Source organism: Porites lutea, chromosome 7 (assembly GCF_958299795.1).
Source record: "Porites lutea chromosome 7, jaPorLute2.1, whole genome shotgun sequence".
Taxonomy (NCBI): Eukaryota; Metazoa; Cnidaria; class Anthozoa; order Scleractinia; family Poritidae; genus Porites; species Porites lutea.
In genome coordinates, this window is record NC_133207.1 from 30356893 (window position 1) to 30369178 (window position 12286).

The following is a 12286-nucleotide window of genomic DNA, read 5'->3' on the forward strand; positions in this document are numbered from 1 at the left end:
GATTACAATTTAACCTCGAGTTAACTAACGTCAATCGGTCTTCGAACAACTGTGCGAAATGATGGTTCAGACTTATGAAAGAATTGTTTCAGAGCCCCAGAAACTGCTTTTCAAAGAGCTCAGAGCACAACAAATCTCATTGTTTGTTGCGCGTAGCGTAAGTCATTGCAACATGCAACAGTCAGAACTCAAATAAAACATCTCTAACATGAACAAAGTGACGCGCAAACATAAAAAGAATTGGTTAACAATCACAGCTTTCGCTTTCTTTGCTTGCCTCGTGTTGGTCGGTTGACTTGTTTTTCTGGCAGTCGTGACACGTTGACAAGATACTGAATTTCTGCTTTCTGTAGCTCGGAATTGTGAAGTCTTTTCTGTGTTATTTCCGCCGAAAAGAGTATTCCTAATAAACTGCCACCACTGCGCAAAAGCACGGAAAACTTAAATGTTCCTCTCAATGGCTTCGTGCAAGGGTCTCCATATTTCAACAGTCCAAAAGCAGTCGACAATCCGTGCTATATCTCATTTGACTTGTCTTCAAGAAGCCAGTGATTTTGTACATGTTTACGTACTTGTTGGCCACGCAATAATGGCAGTTTTAACTGAGTTTTCATCGTCCGCAAAGCTCACCTGTCAGTCAAACTCTTCATGGAAGGCTTTATAAAGTTTGATTCAAGAAGTTAAGCAGTTCCTTGCGGTTTTTGTCACGCTGAAACAGGAGAACACTGAGTAAGTTATAAGAAAAAGTTTTCCAAATAGTTCCAGTGTTAAATTAGCACGGGGCTATGTTCACAGATCTCGAAAGAGGAGCGTCACTTATTGGCCAGGTTCTGTTCCACACTTTGGTGTAGTGTAAAAAAGTATTCAGACGGAATAAAATATTCAGGTGTGAGCTAGGATGAATATTTAGAGAACCAAACCCTCTTGGCAAACCGCTCCAGCACGATGTTCGGTGGATGTTCGATGCGTGTGAACAACTTGCTCCACTCGCTGACCGTTGCTGTGTGAACATGGCCTGACTGAGTTGCTGGCCGGTGTGATAACAAAGAGAGGGTTGCGTTTTATGACAAACGTGTTTGTAACACGTGACTAGGGTTCAGTACTTCTACAAAACAAAGTAGGACTTTCACGTTAGTTTTATCTATAAAATTTTTCTCGGACTATTTTTATCTGCTCATTCTCTATTTTCTGGAATTTTCAACTTGAATCTGAGGTTTGCAGTTTACCGTAAGGGTGACTCTAAATTCTTTAATGATGGTTTGCGTTGGACTTTTTCAATCGACTGACTTTTAATGGTTACTTTCAAAAAGACACAAATCATCCACTCCTTGGCGCCAACCAAACGCTCGACTCGTCGACATTAATGAGGTATGGTTAAGGGGTAAATGTCACAGAACAGAAGTGAAGTGCAGAACAGAAGCTAAGTGCTTGCACTAAAAGAAAACCAATTTATTTACCTCTTTGTCTCTGCTGGACTTTTTCACTTTGAGTTTTATTTTCTTTCCAGACACAGCACTTCTCCGGGCGGCTTCTTTCTCTTTTTGTTCTTTCATAAACTAAAAAACAGGACAACTCTCTTTACTGACCCTGTTGTTTAGGGAGGTGTACGTTAAGCCAGGGTGGGTGGGTTGACAATCAACACAGTCTTAAAGGAGCTATGACACGATTTTTTAGTTTCCCTATAAAACCGTTACCTACCTACCCCTCCCCTAAGCCAACATTTTGCCCTAAATGAGAAGTAAGTGTTAATGTTGGCTTAGGGGAGGGGTAGGTGGGCAGTTTCCCAGAAACGTATAATACCATAGGTCGAACTTTTTTATGAGACAAACCAAACTTAGTGAGTTAAGTTCGTCTGAATGAGTTTGGATCGTTCAACAAGTTCTATCCGTCTGCTTCAGACGGAAGATCGTCTCTGGGACAAACGTCGATCTTCACATGCGACGAACTAAAATAATAAATCAAAAATTTGTATGATAATGTATATTTAGCCTCGTTCGTGAGAAGATTTATTACTGATCATAAAACTGCTTCTTGGTCTGATTCAGTTGATTGGTTCGACGCGTCCTAACTTCGACATCCGACACAACAGACGATCTTAACTTAATTTAGGTCGACCCAAATTAGAGTTTAGTTCGTCTCATGAAAAGTTCAACGTTTGGCCTGGGCCTAAAAGACACTATATCAAACAAAACCCTAAATTTATTGTTCGGCCTTGGGGGTGTAGGGGAGACTCTTTGGACGTTAGTGTGACCATATTGTTGAGGTGGTATGCTGTTTGACTTGATCGAGGCTGGAACAACATACCTTTGACAGCTGAACAGGGCCTGATGATTCCTCCACGGATTTTTTCTTTTTCCTCTTTTTACTTTTCTTTTTTCATGAAAAGAAGGAAAAGAAATAAAACTGTTGATAAACTGTTTTAATGAAAGGTGTAACACAAAAGAGAAAGAGGTAAAAATAACAAAGGACCGATTTAGGAATGAACGGCTTTGCATGACACCACCTCCCAGTACTTAAAACTCTAAAACCTCTATGATTTTCTGAAGTTGGGGTTTTCACCTTTCACTTCCCAAATTTGGTCATCATTCAGAAAAAAAGAGGATTCCTAAAATTTTCGCCTTTGGAAATAGCAGCGGAGAGAGGTAGAAAATGTAAAATTTTCAGCGTGTTGGACTTGCAGTCAGGCAGTTCCGGGTCGAGTCCTGCTGTGGGTCCTTGCTGGATTACTTCTTGTTTGGCCTCAGTCAACCTTGTAAGTAGCCAACCAGCTGCCTCCTGCCAGTTGGGGTTTTTTAAGTCCTGTTATGTTAAATTTGAATTATTTGTTTCTAAAGGTTGGTTTTCACTAGCAACTGAGTCAGAGTCGTAATCATAAGGGTAGAACTCTGTCGTTTATGATCAAGTGAAAACCGGGTTGTTGGAGTTGCAAGCAAATGTGGAAGAATTAAAACAACCACAAAGTGCGGGAACATGGATTGTGGTTGGTTTATCCTTCCGCTTCTGCTTCCGACTCCAACAATCTGGTTTTCACTAGACCGTAAGCGAAGGAGTCATAAGTGGAGTCAGAAGAAAATGGAAACATCCTCATTCTTCTGACTACGATTCCGTAGAGCTTACGACTCCGATTTTTGATTTTCACTAGGTCATAAGCGCTCCTACGACTCTGACTCTGTCGCTAGTGAAAACCAGCCTTAAGTATTCGAGAGAATGCCAGTAAGCTAGCTGGATAAGCTAAGTGGACTGTCCACTATAAACAAACCTATAACTTTCAAACTACTGATATCGTATCAGGATAACCTTTAAAAGTCAAGAAATTGCGTTTTCAAATAAATACCAGTAATACTCTGACAATTCACCATACCTTTCTCTTTTTCCTTTTCTTTCCTTTCACTGTAATGCAAGAAAAAAACAATGAACAGAGAGTGACTTTATTTCAGTAACGCAAAGTGATGGCAAGTTAAATAATTTTATGATCAACTCAATCATTTAAATCTTTTAACAATTTCTTTGTTTCTTTAAGAGATTTGTGAACATGAATTTGCTTTACTCTGTTTTAATGCGTTTGCAGTGCTCATATTTTAAGTAAAGAAGTGGCAAACAACTGTTTTTAAACAAAACTGATTCATTCATTCATTCATTCATTCATTCATTCATTCATTCACTCTCTTACTTGTTCCTCTATTCATTTTATATTCAGACAGTCATTTTAATAGCATGCATGACAATGAGGTATTATTTAGCTGAGCACAAAGAAAGAAAAATGGTCAATCGTGAAGTGCTGTGAGACAATTGCAGATTACAAGAAGAGTGGAAGAGAAAATATTGGAATCAGAATGCTGTTTTGACTAGATCTCCAAGTCTTATGCGTCTCATTATGACTCCCACTCTGACTCTATCGCTAGTGAAAACCAGCCTTAAAAATGCTTTCCATTTTTCGGTCTGTCTCCATACTAAACCTAAATGGCAAACCTGTCCACTGTCAGGTTTCCTTCCAAGTTTATCCAGTACCTATAGACCCCAGGGTGGGAGGGGGGGGTACTTCCTGTAATGACCTATACGGGGAGATGACCTATATGGGGAGGCTCCACAGGAAAGGGGTGTCTTTTTCAGGTACATGAAATGGTAGGAAATTCAATATTTGAAGTATTATGAAAGGGTCAGGGAAATCTGTCATTTCCATTTGTTAAAGTCCCAGAAGGGCTAACGGGCCCATTTTGTGGCTGTGAAAAAGTCAAGAAATTGTCATGGTTTTCTGATTTATTCATATATAAAGACAGTTCATTCACAGCAGTTAAAAGAGATGTGAAGTTCTAAACTAGGTATGTTAGTTATGATTTGTTAGTAGAAGATATACAAAAGGAGTACCTTTTCTGTTAAAAATGGTATACTGGTATATTACAAGGGTAAGGGGTTGGACCTCAAGGTGGGGGCTATATAAATATTTTTGAGTACCCCCTGGAGCATCGGCTTAGTCACAGATCATTACAAACTTCACTAATTTGTTACTTATTCCCAACTTGAGTTTTTCATTGCATGAAAAAAAACTTACAAGCTATTTACCTGAGGAGTTTGAGCCTGATGAGCTTGGTGACTCATAAGCTTCACTGGATGAGTTACTACTTGAATGCCTTCTTCTTTTTTTGCGCTTCACTGTAAAATGGTTCAAAAAATAATAACAATAATGAAACAAAATACTTCCAAAAGCTACATGTGTATATTGATCATCACTTTAGAAAGACTGCCTTTTCAAGTTTCAACACTGAACAGCAAAACTTTAACTGTACACCAATTACCAGTGGTTGAGTGGCTGGATTTCTCAAAAGGATCTGGATCCGAAAGAAGATTGAAAAAACACAGCAGTGAAGTGATTCTTATGGCAAAGAAAAAAAAGGACAAAACATTTTAATAATACTTTTGTGCACAATATTTCAGTTGGAAAACAATTCTTCCCTTGCCAGGTTGATCTTCTTCTTAATGTTTCATATTTTCTTCTACCAATTTTTAAAGGTTGCTCAAAACATAATAAAACATTGAAACTTGCTTAAAGCTCCACAACAAGCCATGAACAAGATTTACTGGTACTGAACTATAAAAAAGCTCTTATTTGAGTGTCAATGTAGTTAACACAAAAGTGTTAATTGAGGACACTATTTTTGTGTCTCCTCATTGGGACAGGACTGCCATTTTATGCAGTCATCCAAGCCATGCGCAGATCTAACTGTCTGCAGCACAAAGACAGTACCCTCATTTCCCAGTTATTTTAAGACCCTGAATGTTGGTCCAGTGCCAGAAATTGAACCCTTGACCTCCCACTCCGCAGTCAAGTGCTATACCACCCGAACTAATCCTGCCACTATTCCTGACTACTTCTTCATTATATGTTTAAAGAATTATGGTAACACTGGCTTGCCAAAAATTGTTGAGATTACCTCTTAAAGGTGATCTGCTTCTACTTGATGAACTTGATGATGAATTGCTTCTAGACTGGCTTCTGTGCTTTCGTTTCTTCTTCTTCTTTTCTGTCAAGCGAATGTGGTAAAAGTGTCAATAATTTCTTTCCCACACTATTGAAAAGGGGCCACTCAACAGGTTCCATAGCCTGTAATGCAAGCGTTTTTAGGGGAGCTCGTTTTTCATCTCTTCCCACAAACGCCTGCTCAACCAAAGACAACATTCCTTTCCCATTGTTTTATTTGCGTGGTAACTGACCAATCAACAGATGTGCAATAAAGTGTTGACAGGCTAAATGCAACTAAAACGTGACCCTAGAGTTACCATTTTCCTTCTTTTCTTTCCTTCGCTAAGGTTATGCAGGGCATGGAGTATTCTAAAATTTGACTAAATCTTATTTTTGCCGCTTTGAATCTGACATTTTTATTAGAGGTCATAAAGCTTTCCCAGCGTTTCTTGCAGATCAAGTAATTATCAGATTACCTTGCAGTCAAGGTCAACTTTCCAGAATTTGGAAAGTACAATGTTATTGGCTAAGCATGTGAAAGGAATGTTGTCTTCGGTTGAGCAGGCGTTTGTGGGGAGGGATGAAAAACGAGCTCCCATAAAAACCCTTCGTAGGAGGCTACGGGTTGCAAGGTACTCACACGAAAATGGATAAGGACAAGACTATTATGTAAGTACGCTAGGTAAAGACACAGTGTGACTTTCCCTTTGAAAAGTTCTACTTAACACCCCTAATGCAGCCAAGAAGAATGGCAAGTCCTCAGATCTTAGAGGGAGGCATCTTATGTAGTTCATATGTATACCCAGCTTATTTGAGTATGTACCCAGGAAAGGGGGGTACTCCCTATAATGGCCTATACAGGAAGGCTCTGTGCCAGACTTCAGGTATATTAAAGGGTAGGGGTTGAAAGATGGGGCATTTACAGGGGGTGCAGTGTTCTAAACTAGAATGTGAAAGGGGTACCATTTGGCAGCAAAAGGCATATAAAAGGTGTCCCTTCTCTGTAAAAAATGGTATATAAAAGGGTAAGGGGTTAGACCGTATGAAATTTTGCTGAGTGCTCCCTCCCCGTCCACCCCCCGAGAACACGTACCTAATGATGGGTGCTATAACAGGCTGAATATTTGTGATACTTTGAGAAAACTCATATTGCTTTTGCTGTATTTAAATATCCCTTGGTTATTCATGCACTCCTTCGTCAAAGTTTTGCGTTATCCACAACTGATTGAACTTTTAAGGCAAAGATGAAAGCAAGAGCGCTATTCTAAGCTGTACTCAAATTGCTGATCGAACTCACCTCGACTGCGTGAAGTCTCATCTCCACCTTTGTTGAATGAAGATTTGTCTTTTTCATCTAAGAAATGAAACTATAACTTAGCAAAGACTTAAAAGTAGGAGCACAAAAAGTACCAACAAATTTGCTATGAGAGATATGTAAGTCTAAAAAGAAAGTTTCAGACCTTCAGCGTCTCTTTCCGCCATTTTATACTGCGTCTGCGATTTGCAATCAGCGGTGACCTCTTAAGCTTGGTAGCCTGGCCAACCTTCATCATCTTAGCTTAAGCAATTTTGCTATGATGTTTCTTAGTTTTTCTCACTTTCAAGCTGGATGAAATCAATCTATAGAAACAGAGCTTCGGTACAGTGGTGCACAAAAAAATATCTTTTGTATACCTCTGCTGTTGGTCCTAAGAGGTGGCGAAGTGATGGCTGTGGGAAGGTACGTACCTCAGATCAGCAAGCGTACGTCTGTACAATCTTGGGCAAAAATTACAGACGGAAAATTTAGACCCCGCTCCTTTGTATGGCTTCATCCTTGATTGAGGAATGAGTTAATGGGAGTGGGTTTTTCTGTTCCATTTTTTTCTGTGCAAGATTGTAGCTGAATGTTTTTGTCATCAGGGCCGGGTTGCTCAAAGCTGGGTTAAGATTACCCAGGGTTAGTGCAAAATTTAAATTCAAATATGAAAGCTTGTAAAGTAAATACATTTTAACTCTTTTTGTCAACAAGTTGTTGAGTCAATGCTCTATGAATATCAGAGAAAATTGTCTGAGAAAATGCTTTTGAACTAAAGAAAGAGGAACCCGGGTTAAATTTAACCCTGGGTTAAGTGCTAATCAGCCTTCGAATATCAGCCCTGGAATATTAATATTGTAACCTATACTTTGTATTTTTGTCTCAAAGTTGCCTTGTGATCATTGATCTTGAACCACACACACAGTGGATAACAAGAATTTCTAGGGGATTTGTCTAGAAAGTTATTGGGGGGCATGTAGGGGTTACAATTTGTGAAAGCAGTGGAAAATGGAGGATTTTTTCTGTAAGGGCAAAAAAGGGAATGCAATTTTTCATCCTGATAGTGATCTTTCTTTTAATCTAGTTGATTTAAACTCTCAAACACTGCTTTAAAAGTCTAAAAATGTCAACAATTTTCTTAAACTGTGAATTCAACTATTGATGTCACTATACCTTTGTGATCCTGTTAAATTCAGTATTGGGCAATTCCAGAAAATATCCATACCCAACCACGGACGGCTTCCATGTTTTATCCCCCCGTTGCCTTCGGAAATTCCAAAATGTGTTACCCCCCCATGCCCTCAGAATTCCATAATCGTGAACCCCCCCTCCCCTTCAGAATTTCCGTTTTTTTGGAAGTACATTTTCGACTAAGCAACGCCTATATGAACAAACGAACATGAATTTATGCCTCCTCAAGGCTGTGATCTAGCGGCGCCAGGCGACAAGCTTTACTCTAACCTATCGCTAGTAGCCAGGCTGTGCAAACTCCTTTTTAGGTCCGAATTTGGCTATAAAAATAAACACCACTAACGGCAATTTTACTCCTCTTTGTTTTCTTGTGCTGTTTTGACGTTTACAAAGCAAAATAGCTCAAATTCAGACTGTTAAAATCTTTCGGCGGTCAAATATACCGTCGAGTCGTGTTGCGTCCTTTTATACGTCATGTAGTGTGCACGAAAAGTGTTCTACTCTGACAGGCGTTCCTTGGAAGCCAGGGACTGGTGCGAGTTTTTTTACTGTTCATCGGACGGGAGTAACAAGAAACTTGCGAGCAGTAAGATACATATTCAGTTTTTTTTTTTCATGTGACAAGAAATTCATCAAGGTTAATGTGAAACCCACGTTTTACTGTTCACTTCTATAAGTTATGAGCGTGAACACGTGTCTGATCTATCGATGCTTGTCTTCTGCTTCCGCGGTCATACGTTCGTGGTTTATTTACGAACTACAAAAGTCCACAACAATAGCGTTTTCAAGGAACTCACTCTACACTTTCTACTCCAGAAATCCCACCTGTGGAATTCCCCCATGCCTTCGGATTTCCAATCATAAATACCCCCCATGCCCTCAGAATTCCATAATCGTGAACCCCCCCTCCCCTTCGGAAATCCTAAAAGCCGTCCGTGGTATGGTATGGATATTTTCTGGAATCGCCCATTACAGAATTAAGCCAATTTCAGCCAGGGAGAATTCTCATGTTCAGTTGAGTTAAGCTTCCTCCTAGTCTTCTTTCCAGCCGCTCAGGCCAGAAACAAACAACCGTCCCAGTCCCCATGTGGGGATGAGAAGCATTGCATAACTCTGGCCTGAACAGGTGTGAAGGAGACTAATTTCCTTCACGTTTCTTCTGTAAATTGTTTTTAACTACCGGGCCCCAGTTGTTCAAAAGCTGGATAAGGCTATCCACTGGATTAATCTCTATTCATTGGATAACACAATTGGTTTTTGTAAGACTTATCTGCTGGATAGCAGTATCCAACATTTGAACAACTGGGGCCAGACATTTCACACAACACCATGGAAAAGCCTGGGACAGATTTTACAACAGGGGTCCACTCCCATGTAAACTGAAGAAGTGGTAACAGTGCATAAAGTAAAAAGGATGGGGTGGCCTGGGGGAGGGGGTGGTCCTTCTTTTTGTGAAGGCTGATACTGGTATTTAAGGGGAGACTGTACATTAAATCATACAATTTTTTTAGGATGTCACATTTGGAAGAGGGTACATTTTTTGTCACGCTTTTTCAAACCTAAACACCAACCCCCCATAGCTACATGTAGAATTAATAACTAGTGCGTTGATTGACTTCACATGATTGCTACATTTTTATTACCCCCAACTTATGAAAATTAATTCTTTTATTACTTAATATTGTCTTTTTGACCAATACAGGTTACAGAGAATGCTACATCAGCTGTCTCTCCATTCCACAGCAAGTTCAACTTAGTTGGGCCAAGGGACTATAAGTCAAACATCAGAAAAGTAAAATATGCAAAATCAAAGGATGAAAATGCAAGTGTAAGAAATCTTCACTTATTCTATTCAGCCTTTTTTGAAGTCTCTCCAAATGACAATTTTCCCATTGCAGTCCTCTTGCTCTTGTGACAACTGTCTAATTTTTCTGTGTACATGTAATGTATCCCAGGGAAATTGGGTCTCCAATATTAACCTCTTCACTGCCAGACCTAAAGGCCACTATCTAAGTCCATTGACCAGTGGCCATATTGGATTTTTTCTGAGACTTGTATAAACTTAAAAACAAAAGATTATCTGTATGCCTTTTTTGATATGGTTCAGTAAAGTTCATTTAAAACCTTTTTGTTCATTGTCGGATGTCATGGCCTCGACCACGGCCTTGAACACACGTAGTTCCACGGTTTTCTTGCTCATGATTTTCAGTCAGCTGTTCATCACTTTCATATTCTTCTGTCAGTTTTCATCGTCTGTTTCTCTACATAGCTTAACTCCTCATTTTCACCACTGTCGCTATTAAACTCTCTCTCAGGATTGGCAAAAATTTCATTCACAACTTTTTCACTTGTGTAGCTAAGCCAAGACACCATTTTAATTAAGCTAAATGTCTGGGCTGTGAACCCTTGGTAAAGTAGTTTGCAGTATTTCCATTGTTGAGTAGGTACTTCCTGGCAACCGTCATTAAGTTAACCTCCCTTTTTTGAACAACGGAACAGTGATAGAAATGTGTTATTTTTGGACACATATATACGTCACGGGTCATTCATGCCCAGGTCACACAACACATGATGTATATGTTACAGGTCAAAATTATATTCAGGTTAAAATTTTTTAATCTACGTTGATTCTCAATTTCCTTTGTCTCCTAGCCCAGGGGAATCAACCTAGGTTGAAAAAATTTTAACCTGAATATAATATTGACCTGTAGCATGTGTATACGTCCATGGCAGGGAAGGGGTTAAAAGGTTGGGGATGCTTGTCAGAGAACTTGAATTAAAAACCCCCAAAGGAGACCAATCTGGCCATGGATCATTTGACCAGTAAATGAGACTGAGGCCCTTCAATCTTCCAATAGATAAGTTAACAAGGGGAAGGGACCTCTGTTAGCTGCCTCAGCTTTATTTCTTCTCTTTCTCTTCCCGACTTAGGAATGGAAAGTACAGGGGCTTTTCTCTGCTCAAAGGGTGTCATTCCAAGGACATACAATTTGCTATAATCTTATTTTCAGGAGAAAAGGTTCAGGAAACAGCAACAGGACTTAAACGCTTGGCATCAAGTATTTTGGGAAAAACACAATGACAAATTTACTAAGGTAAGATGGGAAATAATATTATTACCACCTCAGCTGAAAAAATTATTTTTTCTTGGCTTTAATTAAAGAAGCCACATCAAGACTTGTGCATGTGTGCGATTTTAGTCAGCCTGCTGGTAAATCCCAAGCATCTGCCATATTGAATTTTAGCAATGTGACAGATTTTTGTAGGCAAATAGCCATTTATAGTACTTATTCCTCCTAAGTAATTGATAACATTTCTTGCAGTCAAAAAAAGCATATCTCAAATTGCGATCAAGGGATACTGAAACAGAAACAAGTAAGTTATGTGACTGTGAGTTTGTTGTTTTGATTTCTGTCAGATTGACCTTAAATTTGCTTAGAATGTTCTATTAATTTTGTAACAATAGCCTGAGTTGCAAACACCTTTGAAAAGTAAAATCCATCTAACCTGTTACTACTGTTCCCAGGTAAGGAACTTGCAGATGATTTGTCCAAATTTTACCGGGATTTCTTAGATGGAAACTACCAAGTACACTCAAAATATCTCAGGTAAGTAGTGGCTTTGTAAATCATCAGTCATCATGATCAGGGAAAATACATACTGATTAGAAGACTTAGTACAAATGAGCAGTCTGAACTACTACTGCTGTTTTGAAATTGCTTTAAGTGGTGCTACAGATGCTGTGCTCAGTTTGTTTCAAAGGAAAACCGAAGTCAAACTTCAACGAAATGTCAAAATGTTATTTTTTAAAAATTATGCTGAAAAAGGCAAATACACCCCACCAGAAGAGTCTTTCCTCCGCTTGCTTGATTTTGACGTACTCAAGAAAGACCCTGCATGAATTGAGTAAGATCTTTGTTGAGCATGTGCTGCATGTTGGTATAGTTAAAAGTTTCGATCCCAGGCCTAATAGCCATGTGCCTGATACAGCAGGCTCAGTTTTGACCATTGGTTTATCAACAAACAGATGTTTCCACTTGAAAAAAACAGTTTGGCAAGAGAGAAAATAATTGACTAGTCCAGAAGTTTGGGCTGTGGTGACTTTGAAGGCTTGATGCGATTCAGGCAGAGCCTTTTTTCTTCCTCACTCAAAGAAAAGCAGAAGGGAGCTCTGCTCACATGGTGGGACAAATTAATACAAATTAGCAGAGCTGACTGGTATGTGCTAAGCGGAGCACCATAGGTAAGCAAATTTGGTCTTCTAGCATCCAAGAAATGTCGGTTCTGACAAAATCGTCTATCTGTATGTATGTACATACGTACGTCCGCTCCTTCATGTC

General features: G+C 39.3%; 2 protein-coding genes across 2 annotated transcripts in view; one reads left to right on the forward strand and one right to left on the reverse strand.

Moving 5' to 3' along the window:
* Nucleotides 1–465: 465 nt before the first annotated feature.
* Nucleotides 466–6966, reverse strand: LOC140943111 (uncharacterized). Its single transcript, XM_073392170.1, has 8 exons — nucleotides 6919–6966; nucleotides 6756–6812; nucleotides 5430–5519; nucleotides 4561–4650; nucleotides 3362–3390; nucleotides 2305–2370; nucleotides 1458–1556; nucleotides 466–709 (listed from the first exon to the last, which is right to left on the reverse strand). Exons 1-8 carry the CDS (start codon nucleotides 6938–6940, stop codon nucleotides 659–661), a joined length of 504 nt encoding a protein of 167 aa, XP_073248271.1. The 5' UTR covers nucleotides 6941–6966; the 3' UTR covers nucleotides 466–658.
* A 47-nt stretch (nucleotides 6967–7013) lies between these two features.
* Nucleotides 7014–12286, forward strand: part of LOC140943105 (COA8 family protein CBG23705, mitochondrial-like) — a 6658-nt gene continuing 1385 nt past the window's right edge. The window contains exons 1-5 of the mRNA XM_073392164.1: nucleotides 7014–7178; nucleotides 9649–9774; nucleotides 10958–11041; nucleotides 11270–11321; nucleotides 11473–11554. Coding sequence (XP_073248265.1) covers nucleotides 7068–7178; nucleotides 9649–9774; nucleotides 10958–11041; nucleotides 11270–11321; nucleotides 11473–11554 — 455 coding nt within the window. The 5' untranslated portion in view covers nucleotides 7014–7067. The remainder of the gene's footprint in view (nucleotides 7179–9648; nucleotides 9775–10957; nucleotides 11042–11269; nucleotides 11322–11472; nucleotides 11555–12286) is intronic.